At 39.0% G+C, this 18,661-nt stretch overlaps 2 protein-coding genes across 2 annotated transcripts in view; both read left to right on the forward strand.

Annotated features, from left to right (window-relative positions):
- LOC139755497 (uncharacterized) overlaps positions 1–17,780 on the forward strand; it is a 28,943-nt gene extending 11,163 nt beyond the window's left edge. The window contains exon 2 of the mRNA XM_071673838.1: positions 13,699–17,780. Coding sequence (XP_071529939.1) covers positions 15,477–17,219 — 1,743 coding nt within the window. The 5' untranslated portion in view covers positions 13,699–15,476 and the 3' untranslated portion in view covers positions 17,220–17,780. The remainder of the gene's footprint in view (positions 1–13,698) is intronic.
- LOC139755500 (uncharacterized) overlaps positions 1–18,661 on the forward strand; it is a 75,138-nt gene that overhangs the window by 34,070 nt on the left and 22,407 nt on the right. The window lies entirely within an intron of this gene.

Below are 18,661 nucleotides of genomic sequence, written 5' to 3' on the forward strand. Positions count from 1 at the left end.
CAAGATGTGTTCTTGCTAGAGAATTATAAAGTGTGAGAATTGTTTCTGGTGCCTTTTAATCTGTTTTCCTGGCTATGAAACCTAACATTTGGTTGCCTTTTTTTACTTGCTGCTTGATGCTGTTTAGTGCACTTCAGATTGTTGCTAGTGACAATTCCAAGGTCCTTTTCTTTATTTACTTTAGTTAGAGAGTTTCCTAATAGTTTGTAGTCGGAATGAATATTCTTGTCTCCAGAGTACATAACTTTACACTTGTTTCCATTAAGCTGTATTTGCCATCTGTTTGACCACTCTGCTGGTAAGTCAAGATCTTTGAATTTTCCAGTCCCACCACCAACCCATGGCCCACCACTCATTAGATCTAACCAATCTGAGGCTTCACCATTGGATACTATGTGCTGCTTTCTTCCAGTAAGCCAGTCTCTGATCCATGTACAGAGTTCTTCACCGATTCTGAGTGCTTTGATTTTATATAAAAGTCTCTTGTGAGGTACTTTATCAAAAGCTTTGTATTTATTTATTTATTTATCTATTTATTGATTTATTTATTTTGCTTTGTCGCTGTCTCCCTTGTTAGCAAGGTAGCGCAAGGAAACAGACGAAAGAATGGCCCAACCCACCCACATACACATGTATATACCTACACATCCACACACGTAAATATACATACCTATACATCTCAATGTATATATATATATATATATATATATATATATATATATATATATATATATATATATATATGTTCCCTCGGGGGCCCAGTCCTCTGTTCTCGACGCTACCTCGCTAATGCGGGAAATGGCGAATAGTATGAAAGAAAAGAAAAATATATATATATATATATATATATATATATATATATATATGTGTTTGATGATAGAGTGGCAGATATAGGGTGTTTTGGTCGAGGTGGTGTGCAAAGTGCGAGGGTTAGGGAAAATGAGTTGGTAAACAGAGAAGAGGTAGTAAAAGCTTTGCGGAAGATGAAAGCCGGCAAGGCAGCAGGTTTGGATGGTATTGCAGTGGAATTTATTAAAAAAGGGGGTGACTGTATTGTTGACTGGTTGGTAAGGTTATTTAATGTATGTATGACTCATGGTGAGGTGCCTGAGGATTGGCGGAATGCGTGCATAGTGCCATTGTACAAAGGCAAAGGGGATAAGAGTGAGTGCTCAAATTACAGAGGTATAAGTTTGTTGAGTATTCCTGGCAAATTATATGGGAGGGTATTGATTGAGAGGGTGAAGGCATGTACAGAGCATCAGATTGGGGAAGAGCAGTGTGGTTTCAGAAGTGTTAGAGGATGTGTGGATCACGTGTTTGCTTTGAAGAATGTATGTGAGAAATACTTAGGAAAGCAAATGGATTTGTATGTAGCATTTATGGATCTGGAGAAGGCATATGATAGAGTTGATAGAGATGCTCTGTGGAAGGTATTAAGAATAAATGGTGTGGGAGGCAAGTTGTTAGAAGCAGTGAAAAGTTTTTATCGAGGATGTAAGGCATGTGTACGTGTAGGAAGAGAGGAAAGTGATTGGTTCTCAGTGAATGTAGGTTTGCGGCAGGGGTGTGTGATGTCTCCATGGTTGTTTAATTTGTTTATGGATGGGGTTGTTAGGGAGGTGAATGCAAGAGTTTTGGAAAGAGGGGCAAGTATGAAGTCTGTTGGGGATGAGAGAGCTTGGGAAGTGAGTCAGTTGTTGTTCGCTGATGATACAGCGCTGGTGGCTGATTCATGTGAGAAACTGCAGAAGCTGGTGACTGAGTTTGGTAAAGTGTGTGGAAGAAGAAAGTTAAGAGTAAATGTGAATAAGAGCAAGGTTATTAGGTACAGTAGGGTTGAGGGTCAATTCAATTGGGAGGTGAGTTTGAATGGAGAAAAACTGGAGGAAGTAAAGTGTTTTAGATATCTGGGAGTGGATCTGGCAGCGGATGGAACCATGGAAGCGGAAGTGAATCATAGGGTGGGGGAGGGGGCGAAAATTCTGGGAGCCTTGAAGAATGTTTGGAAGTCGAGAACATTATCTCGGAAAGCAAAAATGGGTATGTTTGAAGGAATAGTGGTTCCAACAATGTTGTATGGTTGCGAGGCGTGGACTATGGATAGAGTTGTGCGCAGGAGGATGGATGTGCTGGAAATGAGATGTTTGAGGACAATGTGTGGTGTGAGGTGGTTTGATCGAGTAAGTAACGTAAGGGTAAGAGAGATGTGTGGAAATAAAAAGAGCGTGGTTGAGAGAGCAGAAGAGGGTGTTTTGAAATGGTTTGGTCACATGGAGAGAATGAGTGAGGAAAGATTGACCAAGAGGATATATGTGTCGGAGGTGGAGGGAACGAGGAGAAGAGGGAGACCAAATTGGAGGTGGAAAGATGGAGTGAAAAAGATTTTGTGTGATCGGGGCCTGAACATGCAGGAGGGTGAAAGGAGGGCAAAGAATAGAGTGAATTGGAGCGATGTGGTATACCGGGGTTGACGTGCTGTCAGTGGATTGAATCAAGGCATGTGTATGGGGGTGGGTTGGGCCATTTCTTTCGTCTGTTTCCTTGCGCTACCTCGCAAACGCGGGAGACAGCGACAAAGCAAAAAAAAAAAATATATATATATATATATATATATATATATATATATATATTATCCCTGGGGATAGGGGATTAAGAATACTTCCCACATATTCCCTGCGTGTTGTAGAAGGCGACTAAAAGGGGAGGGAGCGGTGGGCTGGAAATCCTCCCCTCTCGTTTTTTTTTTTTCATTTTCCAAAAGAAGGAACAGAGGGGGCCAGGTGAGGATATTCCAAAAAGGCCCAGTCCTCTGTTCTTAACGCTACCTCGCTAACGCGGGAAATGGCGAATAGTTTAAAAGAAAAAGAAAAAAAAAAATATATATATATATATATATATATATATATATATATATATATATATATATATATATATATATATATATATACACACACACACACAGACATATACATATATACACATGTACATAATTCATACTATCTGTCTTTATTGACTCCCATCGCCACCTCGCCACACATAGAATAACAAGCCCCTCCCCGCTCATGTGTGCGAGGTAGCGCTAGGAAAAGACAACAAAGCCCCCATTCGTTCACACTCAGTCTCTAGCTGTCATGTAATGATGCACCGAAACCACAGCTCCCTTTCCACATCCAAGCCCCACAGAACTTTCCATGGTTTACCCCAGACGCTTCACATGCCTTGGTTCAATCCATTGACAGCACGTCGACCCCAGTATACCACATCGTTCCAATTCACTCTATTCCTTGCACGCCTTTCACCCTCCTGCATGTTCAGGCCCCGATCACTCAAAATCTTTTTCACTCCATCTTTCCACCTCCAATTTGGTCTCCCACTTCTCCTCGTTCCCTCCACCTCTGACACATAAATCTTCTTGGTCAATCTTTCCTCACTCATTCTCTCCATGTGACCAAACCATTTCAAAACACCCTCTTCTGCTCTCTCAACCACACTCTTTTTATTTCCACACATCTCTCTTACCCTTACATTACTTACTCGATCAAACCACCTCACACCACATATTGTCCTCAAACATCTCATTTCCAGCACATCCACCCTCCTCCGCACAACTCTATCCATAGCCCATGCCTCGCAACCATACAACATTGTTGGAACCACTATTCCTTCAAACGTACCCATTTTTGCTTTCTGAGATAATGTTCTCGACTTCCAAACATTCTTCAAGGCTCCCAGAATTTTTGCCCCCTCCCCCACCCTATGATTCACTTCAGCTTCCATGGTTCCATCCGCTGCCAAATCCACTCCCAGATATCTAAAACACTTTACTTCCTCCAGTTTTTCTCCATTCAGACTTACCTCCCAGTTGACTTGGCCCTCAACCCTACAGTACCTAATAACCTTGCTCTTATTCACATTTACTCTCAACTTTCTTCTTTCACACACTTTACCAAACTCAGTCACCAGCTTCTGCAGTTTCTTACATGAATCAGCCACCAGCGCTGTATCATTGGCGAACAACAACTGACTCACTTCCCAAGCTCTCTCATCCACAACAGACTGCATACTTGCCCCTCTTTCCTAAACTCTTGCATTCACCTCCCTAACAACCCCATCCATAAACAAATTAAACAACCATGGAGACATCACACACCCCTGTTGTAAACCTACATTCACTGAGAACCAATCACTTTCCTCTCTTCCTACACGTACACATGTGGAAACCTAAGTATACTATATCAGACAGTACTTTTTCATCCCAGTTCTGATAAATGTCATGAGAAAATTTATGCAAATTTGCCAGGCAGGATCTTCTATTATTGAAACTGTGTTTTTATCCAATGCAATTCGTGAACTTCTAGAAACATGACAGTTTTATCTTGTATCATTTTTCCATCATTTTACCTAACACTGACATAAGGCTAAGTGGGTGGTAGTTCAAATCACATTTTTTGTCTATTTTTTTATATATAGGAGTAACATTTGCTAGTTTCCAGTCAGTTGGCATCTGACCACCCGATAGAGATTTGTTAAATATTTTTGATATGGAGTGTATCAGCTGTCTCCTGACTTCTTGTAAGAATCTTGGAGCTAAGTTAGGTGGGCCATTGGATTTGTTAAGATTTAATTGGTCCAGGTATTTAAGTACTTCAGAGCTCTTTATTTCTCTAACCTTTAACTCTTCTTCATGAGATCCTTCATCAGATCCATAAAGCATTTTCATTGGTTTTAGTAGTCAAGATGTTTCTCCAATTGTGAATATGGATTTAAAGAAATGATTTAATATGATAGCCATTTCCTTGTCAATAGTTTTTGTGTCAAGTTCATTTCGTAAAGGTCCAATTCCATCTTTTAACGTCTTCCTTTGTCTTAAATATTTGAAAAATTCCTTAGGATTATTCGTAACTTTCAAGGAAATTCTATTTTTTTCTCCTCATGTTTACTCTGTTTATGACCTTCTTACACTTTCTTTGAATTTTGATTACTTCCTGGTGATTTTCATCAGTTCCCATTTATTTAAATTTATGTGTTTTCTTCTTTTGACAAATTAGTCCTTCTATTCTCCTATTCATCCATGATGGTTTTGAAATATTGCAAGTTCTCTTCGTAATTTGTGGACTGTGTTTATTTTCAATCTCAAGTAGTGTGTTTTTGAAATTATTTCACATATCCTCTACTCTGTGAAAGTCAAGAAGTTTTGTCCAATTGGTACTGTGAATTTTGTGTCTAATGATTTTAAAATTTGATCGCCTGTAATCTGGGATCAAGAGTTTGTTGTCATTTATTTCATAATATAAATTCATCTCTAATCTAATCAAACTGTGATCACTGTTTGACAAATTCTTGCCTACTTTGCAAGAGTTGATTAAGTTTGTTTCTCTGGTGAGGATAAGATCATGAATGTTTTTACCTCTAGTTGGTTTTTAATTAACTGTTCTAGAAAAGTGTCTTCAATCAGTTCCGTTAGTCTCGTTTCACCTGTTAACATGTTCCCGTTTATGTTTGGACTGTTGAAGTCTCTTACTAATATAACCTTTTTATTGTTTACTGTAGTTTTGATTTTATTGTATAGCATCTTATCGTCATCTTTTTGCTTAGGAGGTCTGTAAATAATGCCAAGACATTGTTTACTTTTGAACTTAGTTGTTAATGTCAATATAAAGAGAGTCATAAATGTGCATGTCTACTTTGCTAATCTTAATAGCACCTAGATTGTTATCAACATAGATCAAAACTCCACCACCTACCCTATATAAACAGTCTTTCGTTGATAGTTTGTATCCGGGTATTGCTAACTTGGTGATTAGTTTGTATCCGGGTATTGCTAACTTGGTGATTAAGTGTTTATTCTCAGAGTTTACTGACGTTTCTGAGATTGCAGTAATGTTTGGTTTTTTAATAACTGTATAGGATATAAGTTCATCGCATTTTGTGATGTTGCTTTGGGCATTTGTGGATGGTATTGCAATAAAATTTCTTAAGAAGTAACTGTATGATGAATTGGTTGGTGAAGATTTTCACTGTGTGCATGGATCATGGTGAGTTGCCTGAGGATTAGCAGAATACCTGTGTATTGCCATAGTATAAAGGCAAGGAGGGATAAAGTTGAGTGTTTGAATTGCAAAGGTTATTGAGTGCCCCAGGTAAGTTATACAGAAGAGCAGCATGCATAGAACATCAGAATGGGGAAGATAACATAGGTTCTGGTGTGGCAGAGGGTATATGGAACAGTAGTTTGCTTTGAATAATGTATGTGACATACTTAGATAAACAGAGGGATTTGTTTATAACATGTATGGTTGTAGTAAAAGCCTATGGTTTATAGAGATGAATAGGTAGAGAGGAGGACAAGTGGTGCAAGGTGAAGATCGTGCTGGATCATGGGTGTGTGATGGCTGCTAATCTGTGTTTGGATGGGCTGATGAGGGAGATAAATGCAAGGGTGATGGAGAGAGGAGGAGGTATGCAGTCTGTTGGGGTTAGGGGTCCTTAGTAAGTCATTTGTTGTTGGCTGATGGCACAGCACTGGTGACAAATTTGAATGAGAAACTGAACAAGCTGGTGTCATAAGTTTGGGGGAGTGTGTGAAAGGAGGAAGGCTAGAGTAAATGTGAATAAAGGCAAGGTTATTAAGTTTAGCACTGAAAAGAGACATGTTATTTGGAGTGTGAGTTTGATTGGAGTGAACTTGGAGGAAGTGGATATTGCAGCAAAAGGAATGAAGGGAACTGAAGTAAGACATAGGATGGGTGAGGGGGCAAAGGTCTTGGGTGATGCAGGAATGTGTGGAAAGAGTGGTCAATGTCTTTAAGGATAAAAATAGGTATGTTTCATGGTATTGTAGGTCCATTGATGCTGTATGAATGCAAACCTTCGACAAAGATGTATAATGCAAACCTTTGACAGATGTAAAAGATAGGGTCATGTGCTGGAAATGAAATGTTGAGGACAATATGTGGTGTATGATATGCAAGAGAAATGATAGGGTAAGAAAAGGAGTGTGATAATAAGAGGAATATGTAAGTGAAAGCTGAAGAGGGCATCATGTTAAGATGGTGTGGACATATGGAGAGGATGAATGAAGAAAGGATTACTAAGAGAGTATACATGTCAGAATTGGAATGAACGAGGTAAATGGAGGAAACCAAGGATGGAGTGAAAGATTTTTGAAGGCTTGGTGGCCTGAACATGCAGGAGGATGTAGGCGTGCCAGGGATAGAGCAAATTGGAGCAATTTGGTTTACAGATGACATGCTGTCAGTGGGCTGAACCAAGCATATGGTGCAGTTGGGGGAAACCACAGAAATGTCTGTTGAGCCTGGTTGTGGATAGGGGGTTTTGGTTTTAGTGCTTTATACATGACAGCAAGGGAATGGATGTGAACAAATAAGGCCTTTTCTTTCTGTTCACAGCAGTATCTCGCTGATGTGGGTACACACACACACACACACACACACACACACAAATGGATGTTACTGAACTTCACCTACAAGAAGTTGCATCACAAATAAAGTTCACCCTTGACAAGGCTATATCATCAAAGAACTTCTTTCTCCCTTCTCACTCCAATGTTTGTCACATTTCACCACTGCTGGGCTACAGGAGCCTCTGCAAAGAGGTCCAGGATAACACAAGGATACACTCTTAAAAAGAGGTCCTTAGATAATTCAAAGTGAATGAATGAATTAATACATATCTGTAAATATATTCCAGAATTTGTATTTTTTGAAAATGAATTTAAATGAAATTGCAGAAAAGGTTCTTGATGAAAATGATATAAAGCTTTTTCTGTTCAATAGGGCAAGAATTTTGTGGGTCAGCTCTTTATTTGTAGTCAAATCTTGATATCTAGGCTCTGAGCATTGTACATCATTAACACATGCTGTTGATGGTTTGAACTATTCATATTTTATAATCACTGTTTCATCCTAAAGCTTTTTTCAATCTCTTGTTATTGACATACAGGGCTGATTTCTATATTGTCAAAAAATGTTTATCAAATTTGGTTTGATTTATTTATATTTTTATTTTGCTTTCTCGCTGTCTCCCGCATTTGCGAGGTAGCGCAAGGAAACAGAAGAAAGAAATGGCCCAACCCACTCCCATACACATGTATATACACACACGTCCACACACGCAAATATACATACCTATACATCTCAATGTACACATATATATACACACACAGACACATACATATATACCCATGCACACAATTCACACTGTCTGCCTTTATTCATTCCCATCGCCACCTCGCCACACATGGAATACCATCCCCCTCCCCCCTCATATGTGTGAGGTAGCACTAGGAAAAGATAACAAAGGCCCCATTCGTTCACACTCAGTCTCCAGCTGTCATGCAATAATGCCCGAAACCACAGCTCCCTTTCCACATCCAGGCCCCACACAACTTTCCATGGTTTACCCCAGACGCTTCACATGCCCTGATTCAATCCACTGAGAGCACGTCAACCCCGGTATACCACATCGATCCAATTCACTCTATTTCTTGCCCGCCTTTCGCCCTCCTGCATGTTCAGGCCCCGATCACTCAGAATCTTTTTCACTCCATCTTTCCACCTCCAATTTGGTCTCCCACTTCTCCTCGTTCCCTCCACCTCCGACACATATATCCTCTTGGTCAATCTTTCCTCACTCATTCTCTCCATGTGCCCAAACCATTTCAAAGCACCCTCTTCTGCTCTCTCAACCACTCTCTTTTTATTTCCACACATCTCTCTTACCCTTACATTACTTACTCGATCAAACCACCTCACACCACACATTGTCCTCAAACATCTCATTTCCAGCACATCCACCCTCCTGCGCACAACTCTATCCATAGCCCACGCCTCGCAACCATACAACATTGTTGGAACCACTATTCCTTCAAACATACCCATTTTTGCTTTCCGAGATGATGTTCTCGACTTCCACACATTCTTCACTGCTCCCAGGATTTTCGCCCCCTCCCCCTACCCTATGATTCACTTCCGCTTCCATGGTTCCATCCGCTGCCAGATCCACTCCCAGATATCTAAAACACTTCACTTCCTCCAGTTTTTCTCCATTCAAACTTACCTCCCAATTGACTTGACCCTCAACCCTACTGTACCTAATAACCTTGCTCTTATTCACATTTACTCTTAACTTTCTTCTTTCACACACTTTACCAAACTCAGTCACCAGCTTCTGCAGTTTCTCACATGAATCAGCCACCAGCACTGTATCATCAGTGAACAACAACTGACTCACTTCCCAAGCTCTCTCATCCACAACAGACTTCATACTTGCCCCTCTTTCCAAAACTCTTGCATTCACCTCCCTAACAACCCCATCCATAAACAAATTAAACAACCATGGAGACATCACACACCCATGCCGCAGACCTACATTCACTGAGAACCAATCATTTTCCTCTCTTCCTACACGTACACATGCCTTACATCCTCGATAAAAACTGCTTCTAACTGCTTCTAACAACTTGCCTCCCACACCATATATTCTTAATAGCTTCCACAGAGCATCTCTATCAACTCTATCATATGCCTTCTCCAGATCCATAAGTGCTACATACAAATCCATTTGCTTTTCTAAGTATTTCTCACATACATTCTTCAAAGCAAACACCTGATCCACACATCCTCTACCACTTCTGAAACCACACTGCTCTTCCCCAATCTGATGCTCTGTACATGCCTTCACCCTCTCAATCAATACCCTCCCATATAATTTACCATCCTCCTCGTAGACTCAGATTGGGGTGTCTAAATGTGTGTGGATGCAACCAAGATGTGAAAAAAGGAGAGATAGGTAGTATGTTTGAGGAAAGGAACCTGGATGTTTTGGCTCTGAGTGAAACGAAGCTCAAGGGTAAAGGGGAAGAGTGGTTTGGGAATGTCTTGGGAGTAAAGTCAGGGGTTAGTAAGAGGACAAGAGCAAGGGAAGGAGTAGCAGTACTCCTGAAACAGGAGTTGTGGGAGTATGTGATAGAATGTAAGAAAGTAAATTCTCGATTAATATGGGTAAAACTGAAAGTTGATGGAGAGAGATGGGTGATTATTGGTGCATATGCACCTGGGCATGAGAAGAAAGATCATGAGAGGCAAGTGTTTTGGGAGCAGCTGAGTGAGTGTGTTAATAGTTTTGATGCACAAGACCGGGTTATAGTGATGGGTGATTTGAATGCAAAGGTGAGTAATGTGGCAGTTGAGGGAATAATTGGTATACATGGGGTGTTCAGTGTTGTAAATGGAAATGGTGAAGAGCTTGTAGATTTATGTGCTGAAAAAGGACTGGTTATTGGGAATACCTGGTTTAAAAAGCGAGATATACATAAGTATACATATGTAAGTAGGAGAGATGGCCAGAGAGCGTTATTGGATTATGTGTTAATTGACAGGCGCGCGAAAGAGAGACTTTTGGATGTAAATGTGCTGAGAGGTGCAACTGGAGGGATGTCTGATCATTATCTTGTGGATGCTAAGGTGAAGATTTGTATGGGTTTTCAGAAAAGAAGAGTGAATGTTGGGGTGAAGAGGGTGGTGAGAGTAAGTGAGCTTAGGAAGGAGACGTGTGAGGAAGTACCAGGAAAGACTGAGTACAGAATGGAAAAAGGTGAGAACAATGGAAGTAAGGGGAGTGGGGGAGGAATGGGATGTTTTTAGGGAATCAGTGATGGATTGTGCAAAAGATGCTTGTGACATGAGAAGCGTGGGAGGTGGGTTGATTAGAAAGGGTAGTGAGTGGTGGGATGAAGAAGTAAGATTATTAGTGAAAGAGAAGAGAGAGGCATTTGGACGATTTTTGTAGGGAAAAAAATGCAATTGAGTGGGAGATGTATAAAAGAAAGAGACAGGAGGTCAAGAGAAAGGTGCAAGAGGTGAAAAAGAGGGCAAATGAGAGTTGGGGTGAGAGAGTATCATTAAATTTTAGGGAGAATAAAAAGATGTTCTGGAAGGAGGTAAATAAAGTGCGTAAGACAAGGGAGCAAATGGGAACTTCAGTGAGGGCGCTAATGGGGAGGTGATAACAAGTAGTGGTGATGTGAGAAGGAGATGGAGTGAGTATTTTGAAGGTTTGTTGAATGTGTTTGATGATAGAGTGGCAGATATAGGGTGTCTTGGTCGAGGTGGTGTGCAAAGTGAGAGGGTTAGGGAAAATGATTTGGTAAATAGAGAAGAAGTAGTAAAAGCTTTGCGGAAGATGAAAGCCGGCAAGGCAGCAGTTCTGGATGGTATTGCAGTGGAATTTATTAAAAAAGGGGGTGACTGTATTGTTGACTGGTTGGTAAGGTTATTTAATGTATGTATGACTCATGGTGAGGTGCCTGAGGATTGGCGGAATGCATGCATAGTGCCATTGTACAAAGGCAAAGGGGATAAGATTGAGTGCTCAAATTACAGAGGTATAAGTTTGGTTTGATTACTTACTGTATTTGTAATTATACTTTTGTGCAGCACCAGGAGGGAGATCTACACTCATTGGGCCCCATCTTTTGATTTTTCAGACAGTTGATCTTAATGGTCTGCTTTCTAAATTTTACTGTCATCTTATACTATTTATTTGATCTATCCACACAGTAGAATCAACACTTGATCTTAAGAGCATAGGCCTTATAAATCTTGAATGCTTCAGAATAAAAGTGTGGTGTGAAATCCCTGAATACTTTACCAGGAATTCATCAAGTATCAGATCCTTATACAAACACCACACTTTTATCCTGAAGCATTCAAGATTTATAAGGCCTATGCTCTTAAGATCAAGTGTTGACTCTACTGTGTGTATAGATTAAATAAATGGTATAAGATGTCAGTAAAATTTAGAAAGCAGAGCATTAAGATCAATTAGTATGGGCTGTGAAAGGTCTTTGAACTCTTTGTGATTCCACAGTTTCAGCTGCCTTGTAGGGTGTTGTTAGAATGCAGCAAGATTCAATTTGTGAAAGAATTAGTGCTGTGAATTATATCATCATTGTTTTTTCTTCTCTTTCCTTGAAGGTCCATAGGATCCAGTTGATTTCTATATTGTCAAAAAATGTTTATCAAATTTGGTGTGATTACTTACTGTATTTGTAATTATACTTTTGTGCAGTATCAGGAGGGAATTCTACACTCATTGGGCCCCATCTTTTGATATTTCAGACAATTGATCTTAATGGTCTGCTTTCTAAATTTTACTGGCATCTTATACAATTTTTTTTTTATCTCTACACACAGTAGAGTTAACACTTGATCTTAAGAGCATAGGCCTTATAAATCTCGAATGCTTCAGGATAAAAGTGTGGTGTTTGTATAAAGATCTGATACTTGATGAATTCCTGGTAAAGTATTCAGGGATTTCACCCCCACACTGTGGGATGGGCCCAGGCTGTTGGATTGGGTCGTTAGTTGACCAAGCTGTTGGAGGCTGCAACCCACAGTCCAGTTTAGCCTCCACAGCCCAGCTAGTCTGGTATGCTTTGTAAATATTATCCAGTGCACTTCTCTTCTGTGCATCCTTTTCTGTTTCTGATGATAAGAGGCAAGGTATGAAAGTGCTCAGGCCCTGGATGTTTAAGGTGTTCTCTCTTTTTGTGCATATTGCACCTTTGGATTTCAGAGGTAGTATTCTATAAAGTTATCCATATGGGCCTTTCATGCCACTAGGATGTTATTTTCATATGTAAATTGAGAACCATACCTTCAAGAATTTTCCAGGTACAGATTATGATATACCTTTCCCATCTGCACTCCAGGCAGAACAGCCCAAGATTTTAGTTGTTTCCAGTGATTTAGTTCCTTTACCACATTAGTATGGGCTGTGAAAGGTCTTTGAACTCTTTGTGATTCCACAGTTTCAGCTGCCTTGTAGGGTGATGTTAGAATGCAGCAAGATTCAATTTGTGAAAGAATTAGTGCTGTGAATTATATCATCATTGTTTTTTCTTCCCTTTCCTTAAAGGTCCATAGGATCCAGCCTACCATTCCTCTGCATTATGCAACCATTGTTATTATTACTCTGAGGTCTTTCACATTATTCAACTTGTTTATGGAAGCGTCTCTGCAGTATTCTGGATGAGTTGGAACATATCTGTATTGAAAAGCAAGTTATTTTTTTGTTATGCAGTTAGACTATGTTTATGTCTCTTTGTTGCCTTCCAGCAATATTTATCATAAGTATTTCATGAAAAGGAAATGATTTCTGTATATCATTAGTTATTAGTGTTAGGCAGTGGTTTTTGTTTATCATTAGCACTTTATAGTATTTTATTAGTATTTGAGTTGAGGCTATGATGTATGTATATCATCAGTTTTTGATGTTAGACAGTAATATTAGTATTTGAGTTCAGGCGATGATGTATGTATATCATCAGTTTTTAATATTGGGCGGTAATATATTCTATGTATATCATTAGTATTTCATGTAAGATATCTGATATCTGTTATGGTCCAAATTTGATAAAAGGTATCTAATCTCTGTAAAATGTAAGTATCTAATGTTAGGAACTGTAGCTCTATACATATGCAGTGCTAACATCATTCACTAAAGATGTAAGATTCTTATGTTTTCAGCACTAGATGTAACATCATTTTGATACATTGTCAGCATATCATGTAAAAGGCTTATCTCAACCTGTTAGCAGTCCTCGATGTCAAGGATGTTGTATATAGTACCTTCAATTTTTAATGCTAATATCTATTTTCTTGTCATTGGCAGATCCTGATGTTCAACATGAGAATGTGATAAATGCATTCAAGCTTTCCTAAATGACAGGCACAAGAAGGATATGGCAACTTTATCAGTACGAAGAACATTGTAACTACACCATTCAACAACTAACTTTGTAGCCACCTACAAGAAAACAGAAACAACACCAATTTAAACAAGTCTCTTATGACAAGACCAGAAATAGTAGCAGAAGCAGCTGAATAACAACAATAATAGTACAAATATTTAGTGACTAATAACAAGGGCATCAGATATAACATTAATAATAGCAGTAGAGTGACAATGGCATAAAAAAGAAACATTAGCAAGCAGGGTATAGTTAAAAAGAATTTAGAATAAAGCTTTAAACTTTGCTGAAAAATATTGTAGCTTGTGTTGATAATACTTTTTAAAATTCTCTTACCATTACTGCATTTCTTTATGACAAGGAGCCTGTTAAGGTCAAGAGTAAGTGCAGAGTGCATATATATATATATATATATATATATCATAATCATTCTATTGAGATTGTATATTTTCTTTGTGTGTCATCGTATTACAAGGCCGATTCAGATTTTTACTTGAAATGTTCATATATTCAAGAATCACTTTCTGTCAAAAGTTCAACGATGAACCCTGAACTAGCATATCACATATGGAAAGCGTGAGATGTAAACATTAATCCATATACCCTGGAAGTGATTGTAAGATATATGCAGGAAAATGTTCAGCTATTGATTCTGGAATTAAATACATGAATCACATTGGTTATTGTTGACAGTAGTAGATATTAGACCTAATTAGGAGACCAGCAGGATAAGGAAGCCAGCAGAGTGCTTGCAAGTACATGTAGAGAGAGCACTGATTCTTCATATGTAAGAGTATTGTAAACAAAAGCTGGAAGAAACATGGATAGTAAACTGAAACTCCCATAGCAAACTGGGTGTGGTATTTCAATCTGGATAAGAATGGGGAGGATCTGATGTTATCAGACCTTTTAGGGGAAGGCAGATGGGAACAGCTGCAGCACACTCCACCACACACTGGCTGTGAGCAATTCAGCTCACTTCAAATGACACTGAGTGACCTAGAGTTGGTTAGATCAACACTAGCACACCACTCATTAATTGTGTTCTCATCTGAAACATCACATCTACCATGGTTATCACTCCACCTCTGGTGCCCTTTCACTGAACATCTGAGGCTTTCAGGAGGTGCAGCTGTGGACTGCAGTATTGTTGTTACAAATTTTCACCAAGAAGAGAAGAAAAATATCTTTTTGAATATGGAAAGATAAGTTATATGCTTACATAAATTGGTGAGATCTTACAAAGTAAAGTTTATAGGGCTAGAAAAGCTTTACCAAATATTTTAGCCTTGAGAAGCACTGATGAGAAATTTGAATATTCGCATTCCCAAGTCTTCCCAAATGAGTGAGTTGGTTTTACACATGAGTTACAACCCAGGAGAGAAGCCATATGAATGTTTTCAGATCCAAAAAACTTTCTCAAGCAGGAACAAGTTAGAACAGCACATGACTGTGCATGTGGGAGGGAATTTATACCAGTGTTCACATTGTCAAAAGACATTCAAGCAGAGATGTGGTTTAGTGAAACACATGAAAGTTGGTATTGAAGAGAAGCCATGCGAATGTTCACTGTGTCAAAAGACTTTCTCATATGCAAGTTCTTTAGTGCTACACATGAGGGTTCATACAAGAGAAAAACCATATGAATGTTTACAGTGCCTAAAGACTTTTGCACAGAGGAGTCACATAGTGCAGGCACATGAAAGTTAATACAGGAGAAAAACCACATAAATGTTTACATTGTCAAAAGACCTTTGCACAGAAGAGTCATTTAGTGCAACATATAAAAGTTCATACAGAGGAGAAGCCATATGAATGTTCACAGTGTCAAAAGACCTTCAAATTAAGGAGTGCTGTAGTGAAACACATGAAAGTTCATTCACAAGAGAAACTGCATGAATGTTCATGTTGCCAAAAGTCCTTCTCAGTGAGGTGTAATTTAATGCAGCACATGAATATTCATACAGGAGAGAAGCCATATGAATGTTCACAGTGCCAAAAGAGCTTCTCACAGAGGAGTATTTTAAAGCAGCACATGAATACTCATACTGGGGAGAAACCTTATGAATGTTCACAATGCCATAAAGCCTTCTCACGGAGAAGTTTTTTAGTGCAGCACTTGAAAGTTCATACAGGAGAGAAGCCACATGAGTGTCCACATTGCCAAAAGACCTTCTCAGATAGGAGTGCATTACTGCAGCACAGAAGAGTTCATACGGGAGAGAAACCATATGAATGTTCTCAGTGCCAGAAGACCTTTGCTAAGAATAGTTCTTTGGTACAGCACATGACTATGCATACAGGAGAAAAACCATATGAATGTTCACACTGCCGAAAGTCCTTCTCAAAGAAGAGCCATTTAGTAGAGCACATAAGACTTCATACAGGAGAGAAACCATATGAATGTTCACAATGCCAAAAGACCTTTACACAGAAGAGTACTTTAGTGCAGCATGTGAGAGTTCATACAGGAGAGAGGCCATATGAATGTTCCCAGTGCCAAAAGACCTTCTCACAGAGGAGTCATTTAGCAAAACACATGATTCTTCATACAGAGAAATTCAATGAATGTTCACATTATGAAACATCCTCTCAAAAGAGTTCTTTTGTAGAACAGTTAAATGTTCATACAGGAAAGAAGTCATATGAATGTTTACAGTGCCAAAAGTTATTCTCTAGGAAAAGCAATATAGTGCGGCATTTGATTCTTCATACAAGAGAGAAGCCATTTGAATGTTCACAGTGCCAGAAGCCCTTCTCAAAGAAGAGCCATTTAGTAGAGCACATAAGGCTTCATACAGGAGAGAAACCATATGAATGCTCCCAGTGCCAAAAGGCCTTCACACAGAAAAGTACTTTGGTGCAGCACATGAGAGTTCATACTGGAGAGAAGCCATATGAATGTTCCCAATGTCAAAAGACCTTTTCACAGAGGAGTCATTTAGCAAAACATGTGATTCTTCATACAGAAGAGAAGTTTTATGAATCTTCACATTATCAAGCATCCTCTGAAGAGAGTTCTATAGTGGAGCACTTGAATATTTCTACAAGAAAGAATCCATATGAATGTTTACAGTGCCAAAAGTCTTTCTTTAAGAAAAGTAGTTTAGCACGGCACATGACACTTCATACAAGGGATAAGCCATATGAATCTTTTCAAAACCAAGAGTCCTCTCAAAATAGTGCTTTAGCAGAGCACTTGAATATTCTCACAGGAGAGAAACCATATGAATTTCCACAGTGTCATATATCTGAGGATGATTTGATATGTCACCTGAAAATAAAGAAGTCCAGTGGTCCTGAGGAAGTGAAACGTGAAGTTGGTAATGATGCAGAATCTCTCATTGTCAAGATGGAACCTTGGCCAAAAGTAGCACAGATTGTCCCTCAGTTATGCGAAAGGGTTGAGATGAATGATATTGACATCAAAGAAGAGTTCTGAACCTTATAATCTCAGTGCTGAAAACTAAAAGCTAGTGAATACAGATGTGATGAGTGAAATTCAGCATATGCAACATCAAATACAGAAGCAGCAACTCATTCAAGTCACTGAACACAACTTTGGATCACTTTGAAGATATCATTACACAGATTGTGTTCAAGGAATTCTACTGGACTCCATAATTTCCCTGAGTATCTGGTAACAGTTATTTAACACTTTGATTTAGAATTTTTTTTTCTTAGTGTATTTAATGCAAATTTTACTCATGATTACTAGCATAAAACACTGATGGAATGGCAGGGATCATTTAGTGCTGATTATTTGGACAAGGTAATTGAACATGTGTATTGTTGACAAAAGTGATAATGTTACATTATGTGAATTATATTTTTTATATTTATTCATAGTCGTCAGCTCTTCCAAACAATTTCTACATCACTTTGCACTCTTAGGGTCTTTTTAAAAGGATGCGTGTATTTCAAGTTTATATATTGGTATACTATTGATGTATCTTTATATATGTAGAGTTTTTCCTATTCATCAATAAATGAATGGAATGCATACCTTTCTTTCATACCTGTTCCCAGTTTCTTGCTGTGGTGAGGTAGCATCATGAACAGACCTCTGAACCATAAAGGAAAACTTCTGTTTTGTCTCCTTTGCTCTTTCTGTTGGGTATTGATAATATAGGATGGGAGGATTTGCAGCCTGTTCTCCATTCCTGCCCCCTCTCATTTATCTCTGTTGCCTTTTATAACATAAAGGTGATAAGTGGGTAGCATGCTTTCTTCCTTGTCCTGTTACATACTTCCTCTCCTAAAGTATTTCAGAATGACAGATAAAAGCCAATACTCCCTATATAGCATCTTTTTAACTCTGAAACTTCCCCCTTGCCCAACTAGATCTTTTCTCATTGTTCTACCCACATGTGGGTTGCTAGCATCCTATCAACAAAATCTTGCTCTTTATCGTTTGCATGTCACTTCACAACATGTAACTTGCACAACTTTACTATAGCTTTTTCTGTTCTTTATACAATGAAAATTCTCAGCAGCACTCCAGCGTATTGATTCCATCACAGCACATACTGTGGCCCGAGGGGTACCCACCTTTGTCTGAGTGGCATGTGTCATTGCCAGGGCCTTCATTCAGGATCCCATCTCTTTTTGTTGTAAATCATTCCACTTCGCTTGCAGCCAGGCATCAGCTTATTGTGAAACAAAGCTCAAAGCAATGGTATGCTCCAAGCAGCTGCACTACTGTTTGAGGAGAGCCAGATGGTTCCTAAGGCTGGGAGCCACCTCATTTCTATAGATACTGCAGTTAGACTTGGCTTTTTCTCTATTCATTTCTGCAAAATTTGTAGTCTTAAATCCATCCTCCTCCCTGCCAGGTACCATCTGTCTACTTCTCCCCAGATATCTCTCTAACTCAATTCTCCA

The sequence above is a fragment of the Panulirus ornatus genome, chromosome 19 (assembly GCF_036320965.1).
Source record: "Panulirus ornatus isolate Po-2019 chromosome 19, ASM3632096v1, whole genome shotgun sequence".
NCBI lineage: Eukaryota > Metazoa > Arthropoda > Malacostraca > Decapoda > Palinuridae > Panulirus > Panulirus ornatus.